This window comes from Vespula vulgaris, chromosome 8, assembly GCF_905475345.1.
Source record: "Vespula vulgaris chromosome 8, iyVesVulg1.1, whole genome shotgun sequence".
NCBI classification, from domain to species: Eukaryota; Metazoa; Arthropoda; class Insecta; order Hymenoptera; family Vespidae; genus Vespula; species Vespula vulgaris.
Window position 1 is genome coordinate 6,098,704 of NC_066593.1, and position 18,080 is coordinate 6,116,783.

Here is an 18,080-nt window from a genome sequence, read left to right on the forward strand (position 1 = left end):
GAGATTCAATGCCGGAAACGAGTCGAAACCGCTCCGATTTACGTGAAAGTTTGAGCTTACATCAAGAAGCTTTGCCAAACGACGAGAACAAACGAATTGATGCACTTGTTAAAATTAATCGCGCGACGACTACGAAGAGTCAAAGGTCTCGTCAATTTTCGTTAATTCCCCCTTTGCTACCTTCTCTTTAATCTTTTGAACGAGACGAATATCTCTCGTTTCACGAAATATTAGCAAAATTAGCCTTTGTCCTTTCTCCGAGGACTTAACTATTTCTTGTTTCTCTTAAACCTTAAAAATTTTTAAAGTACATCCAATCGTACGTATGTGACCTTATTAACGATTGTCGAGTTTTTAAAAGCGTCGTTAAGATTTATAATCGGTAAAGGAGAAAAGAAAAGAAAAAAAAACAAAGTAAAGAAAAAAAGATAACGAAAAGAAATTTACGAAAACTCGACGTGAATTCGACCTAAGAAATTATTAATCGACGCTCGATAACTATGGGTTGATCGGGTTGCGTTTGATTTGCATTAATTAAAGGTAAAAGTAAGTTTCTATTTCAATTTCAAATATCACGGATCTTTCTTTAGCGAATGGCAATGTAGAAGGAGAAAATGTGCTCTCGGCTGAACGTAAAACGATAATACCACTTGGCTTGCCTTACCGATGATCCGCATTTCCATAATTCACTCCGCAACTTAATTTCCGTCGTCTTAACGTTGGTAGAGGGCAGACAGCAGCCCGTCTCCTCGTTCTCATCGTCCTTCTCCTCTCTCTCTCTCTCTCTCTCTCTCTCTCTCTCCTAGAACTCCTTCCATTCTTCCTTGCAGTATGATATTGAATACTTAATGCTAGTTTGATAAGAATGTTATTGAGTCTCGATGTATTTTCTTTGTAGATACAATATATGTACGTGCACATATATTTGTGTGTATTTAACGAATTTATCATCGATTCCACAGTTCTAAAATGATGCACGTTTATGTTCGTACAATTTTTCCAAGAGAAAAACAAAAAAAAAACCAAAAATTTTCAAAACCGTATTTCAAATCGATCATTCTTCGAAACAAGACGGAAAATTATTTTATTATAGATCATAGGAATTCTTCGAATGATATAAAGCGCACGAAGTCGACGTTTTACCGCGCTATTTGAGTTCAAACACGAATTTATAACCTCCGACCGATGAACGACCTTTTGTATGCGATCGCATTATTAACGTTGGCGCGTATCTCTCTCTCTCTCTCTCTCTCTTTTTTCCTTTATGTGTGTATGCTTGTTTATTGCACATTTCATACGCATAGCACGACACAGACATATTTTATCAGGAACGAGAACAATCCGCAATAGTTGCAAATAGATGCTCGTCGTTCATTATAACTACTCTTCTCGCTTCTATTCTCTCTCTCTCTCTCTCTCTCTCTCTCTCTCTCTCTCTCTCTCTCTCTCTCTCTCTCTCTCTCTCTCTCTCCCTCTCTCTGTCTCTCTCGATAGCCAAATTCTACCGACAGTAACGAGCGAATTTTAGTGGGAAACACTCGAAAACGTATTGCTCATTCTTTGGTCTTTTCTCTCTGTTTTTCTGTTTTCCCATTTTTTTATTTTCTCTCTTTCTCTCTCTTTCAGCATTTTGAAAAAGTGCTAAAATTAACGTTTGTAAAAAAAGCTCCGATTTATCATTCCGATCAAATTAACACGGGTATCTTCTGAACGATCGAAAATCAATCGTGCTCGCATTTTTACGATAACTGATCGAACGTTGGATAATAGAATAAAATTTGTCTACACGTATATATAGATCGTCTACGTATATACATGGATATACCTATATACAACATATATATCGCACCTACATATGTCTTTCAAAGTCAATTTTTACAGTGTCATCGATTAATTACTATATTTTAAATTCCATTAAAGAAACAAAGGAAAAAAATGAAAGTATCACGACAGATTAATCGATCAAGATTCTGATCGATGTCACGCTTTCGTTCATTGTCAAATCGTATAGGTAATATCGTTACTATCGTCCCTTGTTGATATAATAATCTGATATTCTTGATGTTTCAAGAAAAATTAACAATCTGAATAATACAGGATCTCAAATAACTATTTTCCGCGATCAAGTATAAATCTTCAATAAATTTAGGAAAAAGAAGAAGTAAAGAAACGGACGTTCGTTCAGTATCTGAATGAAACGAAAGGAAAATAAAATAAACGAATGGAAAAATGCAATTGATTGTACCTTCTTATTCCTTTCGCTTTGCGCTATTTTCTATAGTTTTCTATCCTGTTCGATTTGATTCTCCTCGCGTCGTCCTCCTTTCGAAACTCCATATAGTATATATCTCCGTACGTCAGCAAATTGCCAAACCATTATTGAATCTCATTTAAAGGAGAATCAGAATCGAGGAGACCTCCAGGTGGGTCATTAGCATAGGATATTACTTCGATATCACGAAGAGTGAGTAAACTAGATAGATAAATAGAGAAAAAGAGAAGGAGAGAGAGAGAGATAAAGAGAGAAGGAGAGCAGAACTCGAGTGAACTTAAAGCCCACTCGAAACAGTGGCCATTGTTCGAACGAGAAGTGATATTCGCATTACTGTAGACCGAGACTAGCAGTTTCAAACTGTTTATTCCATCTTCGAGGAGATACTGATTGCTTTTCCGATATTGATTTCAGACATTTCATTAATCACGAATAAACGTTCCACGCGTATAAACGACAGTAAGAAGAGAGAAGGAAGAAGAGAAGAAAAAAAATGAGATAAATTCTCTCCTTCTCGTTCTCGTTTTCGTACAAACGAATCACGTGTATGTACTATAATTTTATAGATATCGATTTGAATGTCGCGCATAACATATATGTAAAAATGAGAAGAAAAAAAAAAACACAAAGATATTGGCGTTCTATCGCGCGAATGATCGTAAAAATACGTAGACGTTTTTGAATTTTTTCAATACGATAGTACGAACAATGCAAGTGGAAGTATGCGTCAATGGTAGACTTCTTTACTTTTCATTCATTTTCATTCGCACGAGTGGCAAATCGTTTGTCGGCCGATTTTTCTATCTACTCGTAAATTGATAGTTTCTACGTGAATTTTTCTATCTTTCTCTCTCTCTTTCTCTTCCTATTTTCTCACGTATGTATTCAATGATAGATATACGAATTAAAATGTACGTAACGCCAAGGATAATTTCGTTTCTCTATTTCGAGGTATAAGTCGATTTTCACGGGAAAGAGTATTGTTGACTTACTACGAAAAATCCAGGTAGACACGACCACCTCGGGGTCGACGTGCTCGTGGTTACGCACAATGTTGTTGCACGTTCGGCCAATATTTGCGAAAAGTGTGTGATGTACATACGTACGAATGCATCCAGCTGCGGCGTATACGCCATTTCCATGTAAATACGAAACGATGCGTTTGCACGACGCGTTATAATATTTAATTCGTTATTACAAAGTTTACATTACGATCCGAACGAGAGACAGACAGATAGATAGATAGATAGATAGATAGATGGATAGAAAGAAAGAAAAAGAGAAGGAGAGAAAGAGAGAAAGAGAGATAGACAAAGAGAAAAAAAGAGAGGGTGCAGAAAACGCGAACATAACCGATCAAATATCACGAGTGTCACGCACGAGAGCGTGACGTGTCAAAAGAAACTCGCGTGTACTTTACTGATTGAAAAGAGCTGCTTCGTTCGCCGTAAATTTCTCTCGAATTGACTGTTCATTGATTTCAAAACGCGAATCGTATCGGTCCTTCTATTTATCAACGACCAGAAATCGCAAGAGAAAAGAAAAAAAAAAAGGATAAATCACTTAGAACGAGGACGTACTCGTTCGAATCGATTTGTACTAACAATAAGTAATTCGAGCGTTACGACGATCTTATAAAATCAGTATCTGCGCTTTTAACGAGTTGTAAATTCGTTCTTCAAAAAATAATCTTTATCCGATAACTCGTTAAAACTCTCCTTCTCTCTCGAGAAACTTCAAATTGCACCGAAGCGAAGTGTCCCACTATAACAACGACAGGAAGGCGTCGAAGCCAAACGATTCGAGAACTACTCGTACCCTACATCTCGTCTCTATTCCTCTCCTTTTTCGTGCCCCTTTTTTCTGGTCCAGTACCATCGAGAAACGACGAATCTTGATAAAATAAAAATTATATTCGAAAATTCGAATCGATCTATTAATAATTATGAACTAACTTTTTCATCAAGCGTAGCAACGCGTACCACCGTTGCAAATAAGTTTTAAACGAGCTCGTATAAATGTCGAGCTGTTTTCCCATTGTATGGCAACGACAGTACGAGAGAAAAAGAGAAAAAAAGAAAGAGAGAGAGAGAGAGAAAGAAAGAAAGAACAAAAATATATGCATTAAAGTTAGCTGCGAATTGCATCGTGAAATTTAAATAACCCGAAACTTGCTTTAATTTATATCTAACATATGAATTACCTTAGCTTTAATTGCAATCTCATGGTGAAAAATCAATCGAACGAAATAACAAAGCAAAAATTTCTTTCGAAACCTCTCTTGTATCTACATGTACCAGTCGTCTTTTTGTTTCCCTTCGAAATCGAATACCTACCATAAAATCTTTGTGTAAAAGCAGAAGTCGATTCTTTTCCTGTCAAACTCAATCTATTCGCGAAACGTGCTATCAAAGAAGAGAAAATCATTTTCTCTGTCTGTCTCTCTCTCTCTCTCTCTCTCTCTCCCTCTCTTTCTTTCTCTCTTTTACTGCTGTCTCTTTTACGTGTATACTTTAATCATGTCAAATTTTCGAAAAATCGTCTCAACGCGTAGAATCGTTATATACATTTTCCCGTATACGTTCTCTCTTATACGTACGAAAGATCAAAAAATCGAAAATTGTGACTATCGCAAATGTATCTCTCCTTCTCTCTCTCTCTCTCTCTCTCTCTCTCATTCTCTTTTTCTTCAATCCCTACTACAATCCCATCTTCATTTTTGAAGTAACATCAACCATTAAAAATAATTTCTTTCCTAACGTCCATGTTTTACGTTATACCAGTATGTACTGATCGAATTATTAATTATTTTTCGTGGAATGCTTTATTGTTTTAAAGAATACTCTCAATAAATATTTTTCCCCTTTTTTGTCTCTTCTTCTTTGTCAAAATAACTCGATCGGGAAATCGAAATGAGATGGATCGATGAATAGGCACAATAGAAAAGCTACGCTACATTACATCGCCTTCCACTCCGATATTTCGGCTTCATCGAGCTTCATTCGGAAAATAATAAAATTTTATTCAGAAATTTACAAAAAAAATTGATTGTATAAATGTTTTAACAATTGCAAATTCTTGTAAAACGATTTAAATATGTTTGAAAACATAACGCATAAAAAGAAATCATATTATCTATCAAAATATTCTAATTTTAACTCGAAATGTAAAATACAACATATTGTATATATACCACTATACAATATATCCATATAAATATATTATATGTAATACAATATATGTATTAAATATATTATATATATATGTACATGTATATATTGTAAGATGACAAAAGAAATCTTTAAGAGCATAGTTCTCTCTTTCATTTTAGCACGGAAACGTATATTCGGATTATAAAGACGCCTCAAACGATTATTTCCGAAAGTACGTCTGAGAAAGGAACGCGAAATGATAGTAGTAAAAAGTTCTGCTTTTCTTTGTACTCTTTTCGGTCCATTTTAATAACCGAAAGTACACATTATCCGTGTTATGACTAATAATAAAACGTTGTGAAAGAAAAAGAAACATTTTTCGGATGATTGTACGATATGAAAAAGTCTGTTTAATGATCTCGTTAAGAAAAGATATCTGACGAGAACGTAGCTTAGTAATTTCATTTAACATTTTTTACTTTTAACAAAAATAACGTACGCGCGGATAAATTGCCAATCAGATTGAAATAAAGCCGATCAGTTATTAATTTTACAAAGAAAAATATAATCGATAAACGTACGTTATATTATTCCCATCATTTTTAATCGTCTAAATTTCGTTTACTTACGAGATTCTTTAATAATAAAATATTTATTATTTCTATATTTGCATGAATTGTACGTTTTTGTTATTTTATGTTACAATATTTACAAAGACGATAAAAAAATATATCTTTTATAAATAGATATGAAAATAATAGTCAGTGTTTAATAACAGTGTTTAACAATATTTAATAACAAACAAACGTTGACAATTTTCTATCACTTAATAGTTAATTACTTACTATAATAGTTAATTTCATATCGATTGATTAAATTAATCAAGACGTTTGACTATTAATCTCTTTCAATCAATCGCATCAAAATTTTAATTGATTGACGCTACACGATAATATAATATCCTAAAATACACACACACATATATATATATAGAGAGAGAGAGATAGATAAAAATCATATAAAAAAAAAAAAAAAATAAAAAAGATAATTCGCTAAAATGAAAGAGATATCTCTTCGTGAGCAATTATCAACACTTTTCGCAATTGTTAATAACGAAATGAAAGATACATTAAAAATTACTCTTATACAAAACATAAAAGAGAGAGAGAGAGAAAAAAAGAAAGAGAAAAAAGAGAGAGAGGCAATCGTAACACATCGTTGTCGAAAAACACCTTATCCGAGTCCATTAACGAGGTTTCATTACACTCTGCTGGATTTGTATTCGCTTCGTAACACCCAACGTAACAACAAACGATTTCACGGTTGATGTACATATGTGAACTATCGTTCCTCTTTGATATTTGTCAATTTTGATAATTTCTATTAAAACATTAAAATTTTTCATTGCAAAACAACGATAAAGTAAACGAATAAGATAAACAAAGTGGTGCATAGACAAAGGAAATAAAAGAGAAAGAGATAGAAAAAGAAAGAGAAAGAGAGAGACAGAGAGAGAGAGAGAGAGAGAATGAGACTGTGCTTTCAACGCTTACAACGAGCTTTCGAAAAGTAACTTTTTACCAAACGTTCGGATCACTCGTGGAACCTTCTCTTCTTTTTCTTCCTATCTTTTTCCATTGGATTCAGACAGGATTTTTCCTACGGACGACACAAGCGTCGTCCTTTGACCCGCTTCGATTTTCAACGATGTGATCAAAGCTAGGATTTTTTTGGCGAATAGAACCAACTCGACGAAGCTTACCTTCCTGTCGGAACGCGTGACTGAACTTACCATAGAGAAACAGAATGGTTGAAGGGAAGTATAGGGGAGGATGAGGGTAGTGGACGAGAATGGGAAAAAGAGTGAATTCTTTACTTGCTTCCAACGATCGCACGAGTTGTTAGACTGCGATCTAGCTGTTGGTTTCACGCGTCGTCGTTCGCTCATCAATTTTCCCTGTTTCTCTCTCTCTCTCTCTCTCTCTCTTTTGCTTTCTCTGTTTCTCTCTCTCTCTCTCTTTTGCTTTCTCTGTTTCTCTCTCTCTCTCTCTCTCTCTCTCTCTCCATCCCTCTTTCGCTGGAAAATCTTTTGTTGCGCAGTACAAACCAACTGTGATTAACGCGCAGTTATTCTTTCCAGTCTTTCGCTCTTGCAAAAGCTACTGAATTCGATTCGACTTTCGAACGAGATTAGTATCGTTTTGTGCGACACGGCACACCTAACGGATCTACACTACGAAATAGTACGAAAATGAAACGTATCCTGTAAACGTACAAACAATGTCTTTGTTTCCTAACAATTCAATTCTCACATCGACGAAATTTTTATTTTTATTTTTATTTGTCGATTTAGAAATTGATGAGAGAGAGGTGAATGACGAATTTTTATAATCTGTCAATCAAATTTATAAGTTAACAACGATATATATTTATATATCGATGTCGAGAGAGACGAATTTGGAGAAGAAAAAAAGTCACGTTCGATCGTTATAAAATAAAATCACACGCACGTCAACGATCCATCTCGAATTAATTTATAGATAAACGTCATTTCGAAGAAAGAACTAAACTAATCATTACCATGAATTTCAACTTCGTTTCCACGTAAGTAAATACATTAGAATCGATCGAAGCCTGGCGATTTCCAGAAAACCTGCAAGTGGAAAAGCTGATCATCGTGTCATTTACAGACGATCGGATAATAGATACACAGCGCGTGAGAACGTGCTAATTCCAGACTCGAAAGCACTAGTCGAAGATTAGAGGAGAGCTTTTCGTTTACTCGCTTGGATCAAAAGCGAAACGTTGCGAATTTTGCGGTATTGGACCTTCACTGAAACTCCTGTTTACCACTTACTCACTCTCTCCTTCTCTTTCCCTATTTATCTATTTATCTTCTATCTATCTATCTATCTATCTATATCTCTATGTATCTCTCTCTTACGCATAGCTTGTCGATCTTCCAGTTCTGGTTCTCTTAGTCTACGTAACCACTACTGCAGTTACCACGTAATTTTGGTAGCGGCCAACCAGGACGCATTAGACCAACGTGCATACCTTTCCTCTCTCTCTCTCTGTCTCTCTGTCTCTCTATCTCTCTCTTCCTCTTCCTCTATCTATTTCTCTATCTCGTAACACACTCTTACAATTATATCCCAAATGACTCCGATGCAACCTTTGCAATCTCTCGGAACAATTATTTCGTTCCAGTCAAACTCGTAACAACGAGACTTAAGTTCGTCTAACTTTGTTCACATCGGTGCAAGTTAATCATTGTTAAATGTTACAAAAGCCACACAATCACTTTGCTTCTCTTCCATCTGAATTTCGCCTTCTCTATCTTGACAATGTAAAACCAAGATATTAATGAAGATCAAACTGATTTTAACGTCGTGTCATAGTAATTTATAAATTAAATTTACTCCTTTTTAACTTCGAGGATTTCATCAGTTTTTCGATAGTTATCGAGTTATTAAAAATGTGGTCTTTGATGCAACTCGATTGATATCGCATGAATGATCACAAGCACAAACTCATTAACTATTTCTGGAGTTATCCGAGCAGGAAAAGCGGTATTCAAAAAGGATATTACTCTCGTAACCATGAAACATCGAGTCGGAAAGCTGTAAATTATTGATATGAATCTAGCTCGTGAAAATTCTACATCTCTCTCTCTCTCTCTCTTGCTCTCACTCTCCCTCACCCTAATCTAATATTTTATCTTGCTTTGTGCAAATGCATTTTTTAATTTTATCTAATAATAATAATAATAATAATGATTCAAATGTCTGATCGTTCAGTTTTAAAGTATGCATTTTAAAGTATATCATTTTTAATATTTTTTTACACATTTGAATACTACAGTTCTAGTCCTACATCATATATTATATATATATATATATATATATATATATATTTGTGTATGCATGTGTTTGCGCATGTATAACTATTCAATATAGGTAATTACGAATTAATGAAAATCGACTTTGTGAAGTTACGATAAAACTTTCGTCGTTATTTTTCTTAGCCTTTTTTTTTTAAGTGTACATGTACCATGAATTTAATAAAAGTTCACTTTAATTATATCCTGTTTTCCTTCTTCTGTTTCCCTCCTCTATCCTCTTTGATAGGATATAAGTGTTTTTCTCTAGTATAAACGAGCTTGACGTCTTCTGTAATTACCTTGGCTGCAGTGCATGAATTTATCCTTCCTCGGTACCCGATGAATTCACTGAGGATTACGGAAAGATAAATATTCAGTTATGCATAACAGGCAGAGAAGGGTGAAGCTCGCGGTATCACCGACGATTTCCACTCCGTTGAGATTATTTTTCGAGAAAAACTTGTCGTCGTTTACGCTCGTGTGCATTTCTCAAACACGCACGTTGTTTGTAGTCAGACAATCGACATAATTTAAAGAACCATCACGTATTTCGAATCATATTTGGAAAATAGAATATATTTTTCAATCATACTACACTACTATTTATTTAACGAAAGAAAAAAAGAAAATAAAAAAGGAATAAAATAAAAAGAAAGAAAGAAAACTACGACGCTTTTACAATTGCTGTTACAAAATAGATATGAAATATTTCTATGTATATGCATGTATTCCTTTTTCATTGATCTCAAAATACGAGATTTTACTCGTCAAAAATTTCGCTGACTTTCTAGCTTTCCCAATTCCGAAACTGCCGTGTCACGAATGGAAAGAAAAAAAAGGGAAAAAAAAAGGAAAAAAAAAGAGGGAAAAAAGGAAAAAAGAAGAAAAAAGAAAAACAGACCAAAAATCATTTATTCTACATATCAGTTAGAAATGCAAAATAAAAGGAAGAATGATCGAACGGTGGATGACCTATCGAAGCGGACCAGGTTACGATCCAATTAATCTGAAAGCATTTAAATAACACACGTATATTTACATATACATATCTACATACATATATTCAACATACACAACATAGTGGGTTTCTGTGCTTGCATATCTCTAACCGAGTTCACATATTTATCCTCACAAATCGTTACCCGTTAAATGCGAGCTTTGCGCGTAATTCAGCATAGCATGTTATGTAATATTAGAACATAGTATATATGAAATAGATAGTAAAAGAGACAGACAGAGAGAGAAAGATGATGTTCAATGATTTCAGTGGATGAGGGTGAAATTTTTGAACAAAATTACCGGCCACACGATGTCACGTCATAGACCACCGGAAAGCTTGTCACGCCTCTCACTGCTCATCCGTACCGCATGTAAATCATATTGCGCGTGATGTGCAACTGCAAGTAAGGCACGATGAAAGAAAATCAATGCACTGCGTCCTTGTCCACGTTATGACGTACATAAAAAAAACAGAAAGAAAAAAAAAAGAAAAGAAAAGAAGAAAGAGATGGAGAAAATGATTCGTTAAATATTAAAAGAATTACATCAATGAAGTATATCTTTCTAAGATCAGAGACTTATTTCAGAGATAAGCTATTTCATCCGTGATAATTTTTAAAATGATTTCTCATACTTGGAAGAAAAATTGAAATACATAATAATTAAATATTCAGGATGTCCCATGGACTTGTCGATAATCCTCGTTTGAAAAATTCAATCAACTTGTCGATAGCTCGTCCGGAAAATTCAATTGATTCCGAAGGAACGAATGTTTCATTTTGCATTTCCGAAGTATTTTCCAGAAATCGACATTTCTTTTCGGACGAAAAAGTTAACCGAAAAGCTGAAATGTGTTTCGTTTCCGAATAGGAATATTCTTTAAGATTTTATATGAAAAAAATCTATGAAATAACCTTTGCTCTTCTGGTTAAATTGAAAACGTTATTATACGAAATATTTCTTTGGTTAGTAATAGTTTCGAACGAAACTTTGATTTCGTATTCGACAGAATATACACTTATATCAAATCTCAACGATAATATATCTGCGAAACAAACAACGAATCAAATACGTTCGTCAAAGCAAGTGTATGCGAAAGGCCAGCTGATGATTACTGTATGCTCGCTACGATAGCAGTCATTTCTATCCCCTTTCTGACATACGCCAAAGCAATAATTACAGGTTACAGTTTCCTGATTGATGAGAAATCGGTCGAAACGTATTAACGTGGTTCCGTGAGGCAATTAACGATTTTCTCCGCGTACGTTTCGAACGTATAATACATAACTCTTTGAACGCTATTTCCGTACGTACGTTTTTAAAAATCGACGAGTTCGATAGAGAGTAATTCGTACTGTTTAAAGATCAGACTGTATGTATCAAAGATAAAACAAAAGGAAATCAAATAACTTTGTAAAATTTTTTAATCAAGTTTAATCGTATCAAAATATTCGTCGAAATTTGCAATTTTTTTCTTTTTTCTTTCCTTTGTTTTACTTTTTCTTTTTTCTTTTTTTGTTTTTTACTGAAATGTACAAATAGACGACGTAAAATTGCTTGATAATTATTTTAATTATTTTTCTTTTGTATATATATATATACATATACATTTACAAAATATAAATATAATAAACATATTATATACAAAATAAACTAATAAATAATAAATGAATAATGATGATGCATAAAATAAAAAATGTGAGATATGTAAAAGCTGTATTTTTAACGATCCCACTCGACGGTGATCTAAAGGATCAATATTTGTTTCAGGAGAGCATCCAGCCGCGATGCAGCACGGTAATACAGCCGCAGGCTCGCCAACGTCGAAGACCGTTCTCCTCCTGCTCGTCTTTTTCTTGGGCAGATTGAGATAATGTGCGAGCGCATGAACTCAAACAAGTCAAAGCAAGGCCTGAAGAAAATTCAGCGAAATCGCGAGATTCACGATCGTTCGTTCCTTCTACGGAACGATTTGAAAAAATCGCGAGGCGCGAATTTCGAACGAATTTTCTTTTATTCAAATTCGCGCCGAAGTCATCTGAGATATGGAACGCTATATAAAGGAGTTGCAACATGCGAGAAGTACTCTTATCGATTTTGAAAGGATATGAAAATAATATCGATAATACCGATCGAGTTGATTCGAAATCGATGAATCGATAAATTGAAGGAGATAAAAAAGAAAAAAGGAAAGGATGATAGTGAAGGTTGGCTAAAAATACGCGAGAGTACCAAATGTGCCGGTTTATCTTCGATCGAGTAAAGTCGATCGAAAAGGTCAAAGTTCGAGGAGAGAGGAGAATAGAAAAAAGAGAAGAGAAGAGACGAGGAAAGTTCGTTCGATGAGATCGCGATGGAATTCCGCGGAACGTCGTTTCTCTACAATAAACGTAATTTATATTCGCGCACGTCCCCGCTCGTCCACTAAACGACGAACTCATAAATTATTTCCCCACGAAGCCGGATTTTAATTTCGTCGGCGATGGATTGCGTAAGCGAACGTATGCGCATATATGTACGCGATATTCTTATACGTGTGAAAGATACACGCACGCATAAACACAGATATACACACCATAGACACGTACAAAAAAAAGAAAAAAAGGAAAAGAGAGCGCGCGCGCGCGCACGAGAGAGAGAGAGAGAGAGAGAGAGAAATACGTTGCGAGGACGCAGAGATCGATCTAAGGAAAACACACATTAGATTATAATGACGGCTGACGGGTCCTCCGCTATCGTAAGAGAGCTCTACGCAAAACTATAAATCAGAAAAGTGCATAATATAGTGTCGCATGCGCAAACTCATAAATCAGATTAAACCGTGCATATAGTCTGGGCGAGTAAGAAAAAGGAAGCGTTTGTTACATGGGATTATCGATTCGAGCGTTCCTTGCTCTACTTCAAAATCGGAACGTATTTCTTTTTCTCTTTTCGTTTCTTTCCTTTTCTTTCCTTTCCTTTTATTTTCTCTTATTTTCTTCTCTTTACTTTTTCCTTTCGTCTTCATTTTTCTTCATCGTCTCTCTCTCTCTCTCTCTTTTTCTCTCTCTCTCTCTCTTTCTCTTCTTTCCATGCTTTAGAAACGTTCTCTTTTCACGCGGAGAATTCGAAAAGATCGAACGATGACGAGGACGGTTACGTTTTTCTTCCAGACGTAGAGATAAAGAAATAGAAGAAGAAAAGAAGACGAAATTATACGATCGCGAGTTTGTAAGATAATACCTTGAAAAATCTATTAGACGATAAAATTTCTAGCTTGGAAGAGTGAACTTCTCCCTCTCTCTCTCTCTCTCTCTCTCTCTCTCTCTTCTGTTTCTTTCCTTTTCTTTATTCGCGAAAAACAATGTGTCCTTTGTAAAAGCATCGACGTGAATTCCGTTCGTTTCGAATGAACGTTCGACTGTGAAACAATCACGAACAAAAATGAAAGAGAAGAAGAAATAAAAAAGGAAGAAAAGAAAAAAGGGTAAAGGCCTCGGCAACTCGGTGGATATATCGATATAATGGCAAGCTATTATTATCACGGATGGAAATTCTAGATTTGCGAGAAAACTTTGGAAATTTTAATGCAACCAAGCTGAATCGCGAATCGTTTCGAGGGGGAAAATTGGAACGCGACGGTTGTCAATAAATTTATAAGCATTCCGATATTGGAGAATCGTACTCGTATACTGCATGTGCAAGTACGTATATGTGTGCGTATATACACGCACAGATACACACGACACACACGTTTATATGCATATACGTATATGTACAAACATAAAACTCGATGGATTCTACCTACATATTTCCTTCTTGCACGACCACAATTTGATCCTAGCGTTGGGTTCGCGAAAGAAATGGCGATATAAACTCTGACATGGAGCGGTTTAAAATGATTTTCTGCTGGCGTACATCTGCGCGCTTCCATGCTGAAACGAATGACGCACACGGAAAATAAATCTTTTCCAAAGATGTTCGCCGTTTAGTATCTTCTATAAGAAACGAACTTACGACACTTACATTGACTCGAAAAAAGATCGATTTCACTCTTTTGCATATGTATCAATGTTGACCCAGTTATTAGAATCACGTCTTATTCTTTCTTCAAGCATATATAACAATTTTTTCGATAATGATTATACGGAAAAGAAATGTACGATGTAACGTCAGATTTATCTCTTCCCAAGATCATATATTTTTTATCTATAAATTGATATATTTATAATGCTCTTGACAGATAGAATATTCAAATACGATCGAAGCAACGATATATAAGATTTTAAAAGACTATAAAGGACCGTACTTACCGGAAACGATCATTGAAAATCGTCAGAGCACTTTTTGCATAGGGAAAGTTTTTTAACGATTATCCTTTTCCTTCGAAAAAGTGAAAAGGGTATTCGAACTTTCGATTAATTTTCTCCAAGAATATGATTAACGCTCTTTCAAACTGCTTCAAAAGTACGCTAAGTAATAAATCTAGTTTCAGGATAGTTTCGGGATATCTCGGCCGGTATCCTCGTAACAAAAATGAAGAAAAATAATTTTCTCGCGTTTGATGGAAAGCGATAAATATTTGAGTGTTTCACATTAAAATCGTATATCTAGTTTACTTCAAACATCCATTTTCGTGCACGTAAAAATAATGCTTCTTTAATTCGCCATTCAGGAAATGAAATAGGTAGTTCAATTTCGAATGGAGCCAATACTGTCGATCGCGTATCGTAAAAAACAAAAGTAATTCCTGATGGATATAGAAAATCGATGTGAATATAAAGACACATCGTGTTTCTATGTCAAATGCGTATCAATGTTGCACTTATTATCGTAAAGATTCTAGAAGATATTATCTCTAAAGATTCTAAATAAAATTTTTATACTTCTTTACGAAGTTATTTTTAACAAACTCATCGACTTTCGAATTTCTACTCCTTCTTTATTCGTTCCAACTTTCTTTCCAATTCTTTACGATTCGAGGATATAACATTAGAGATATTCCCGGGCTTCGTAAAATATCTCGAATGATTCTATGATAAGCATTTGCCGGCTTACATCGAAACGATATTTCCTCAAGGGAGACCGAATTTCGAAAGAAAGTACTACAAATTTTTCTGAGTCTTGATTCCTTGAATCTTCTCTTAAATATACACGCCCTTTCCGTAAACGTGATTTTTTGCCCTTAGCTGAGATTCGAGCTGAATCTTGAGTAGAGAAAAAGGAAAAAAAAAGAAAAACGAAAGAAAAGATCATATTGAGAAATTCGTTCGACGCAAAGACAAAAAAGATTTTTTTATTAATTATCGTTACGACTAATTTCACCGTCCGAGAGTTTATAAAGTTATGTTAGGAAAGGAGCACTCCTCGCCACTAAACGTACTTTTTACGATTTCGTATTTTAATAAAAGAGAGCGATGGCAGAACTAATTCGTTCATTAAGTTTGCGCTCGTAAAATAAAAACTATCGTTTCCACGTCGGAACCAAAAACAAATATAAATTTTACACGATGACTGGCTAGAATATTTCTAACGAGTCATATTCTTCGCAAAAATGTATGATACGAAAACTTCAAAGAAAATCCAACTCTAGAAAATCCAAGGATCGAATGTAATAAAACAAACAGGAGAGAATGGGAATTAATTTTCTTGTCGATGCTTTTACATTTTCTCGAAAATGGAAAACGTATGTATTCCCGTCCCGTCGTCGGTTAATCATCGTTTTCATGAATAAAACGATGAAAAGGAAATGGCACTTTTCTATGGCTTGATCCTTGAAAATTTTAATCGTATGTTTCAACGCGAAACGAACTGTATGTTATATTTGCTTGATGGAATGAAAGACTGCGTTTATCAGGGAGAATGAGAGAGAGAGAGAATGAAATGAAGAAAAAACTGCGTTCTCTCCGCACTGACCATAGAGAGAGTGAGAGAGAGAAAGAGAGAAACATACATAGAGAGAGAGTGAAAAAGAGAATGAGATTGAGAGAGAGTGAGAAAGAAAGAGTGAATGAAATAAAAAAAAAAAAATGTTAAGTGTAAACTGAGTGTGTCAAAAAGTATAAATTAAGATTGAAAAGAAAAAAAAAGAAAAAAAAAAGAAGAACGAACAAAGAAAACGACGACAAACGGAGATATCGACGTTGGAGTAGGTAGAATACAATTATCCCTTCAGCAGAATACTTTCTACTACGGTATAAGTGTTAAACAAAATTAACGAAAAAAAAAGCGTAAAAAAGAAAAAAAAAAAACAGAAAAAAGAACAGGTAAAACAGTAGGAAAGTAATATCGTAACAAAAAGAATAAAAGAAAAAAAAGAAAAAAGAAAAAAAAAAGAAACCAAACAAACTTATATCTAGTCAAACTCTCGTATGATTTACACCATGAATAACCCAACTGTGTTCCTCCTACCACAACTTTCACATCTTCTTTTCACGCGATTCTCGACGTATTATTGTACAAAAATGTTTTACTCTTGTAAATAAATTATCCGTATGAAGATGTAGAGCGAAACGATTCTTTATTATTACCTAGTCTCACAAGTGATATTTCATCGTACGTATTTCGTTCCATTCTATTTTCTCCAACGATAACGATAACGAAAAGGACGAAGAGAAAGAGTAAGTATGATGCTTGATTCAAAATAATAAATTTTAAGAAATGAAAAATGTCGATCTTTTCGATCACGATGGCATTGAAAATATTTATGAAATCTTTATCGAAGATCAATTATTCCTTCAACTCTTTAGATTTCAAGCTCATTGGGATTTGCATTCGCTACAAGCATGTCTTGTTTCTCTCAAGAGACAGATCCGTCATCTTGGTCGGACTATCGTTGGCGACGTTAGACATCGAAGGGATTATCAAAGTCGGCAAACATCCTCAATCCTTGTTATTCCATACTCGAAAGCATCAATCACGGACAATTCTAAATGTGTACCTACCGAGTCGCATCTTAATTCCCTCTACCTTAACTATTTGATCGAGTATACCGATCCCTCGATGTATCCTCCCCGGCTCCTTTCACTCACGTAATTCGAAACGTCTTCTCGTTACCAGTCAAAGATATTTTCGGCCAATAGAGGCTCGGTCCCTTTTGGGATATACGATATACGATATCAGAGAAATGTTAGATACATTTCTGCGCGCGCGTGCACACACAATACAGTGTCAAGCACTTAGTTAATTACACACTACAGAACAGTAGATTGTAAATTTATATCAAGTACTTACTTAATTACAAACTATGGAATAATAGACTGTAAATTTATAAGAAAGTTGATTTAATTGATGACAAATAAGACACTCTCTGCTCTTTTCAAATATTTCTCACTGATTTTGAGATATTTCAAGAATAATTGCAATATCGTTTATAAATAAACAGGTTCTGTTCGTGTAAAAAAAAAAAGGAAGAAAAAGAAAAATGTCCAATGAAAACGTATTCACGTTTATATCTTGATTTCAATGAGAGGATTTAAACGAATAAAAAAGGGGACGTATTTTTATTAAAAAAAAAAAAAAAAAAAAAATGAAAAATAAAAAAAATAAAAATACTTAAGAAAAGTGAAAAATATTTTTGAAACGATAAGCAAAAATATTCTCGTACATTTCGTCGTAAAGCGCGAACACGAATTACGAATACCTAGGACAATTTTACAGAAATCAACGCACGCTGTAACGCACATCGATACAAAACGACATTCGACACGATGCCTCGTTAAAATTTAAAAAAAGTCCTACTCGTGTAACAGGCCGTCCTATTACAACATACTGGGTATGAGAATACACGTAAAAA

At 34.6% G+C, this 18,080-nt stretch overlaps 1 protein-coding gene across 1 annotated transcript in view; it reads left to right on the forward strand.

Moving 5' to 3' along the window:
• The window catches only part of LOC127065547 (zwei Ig domain protein zig-8-like), a 270,879-nt gene extending 254,089 nt beyond the window's left edge, over positions 1-16,790 (forward strand). The window contains exon 6 of the mRNA XM_050998013.1: positions 12,077-16,790. Within this exon, the coding sequence (XP_050853970.1) occupies positions 12,077-12,180 (104 nt within the window). The 3' untranslated portion in view covers positions 12,181-16,790. The remainder of the gene's footprint in view (positions 1-12,076) is intronic.
• Positions 16,791-18,080: the final 1,290 nt, after the last annotated feature.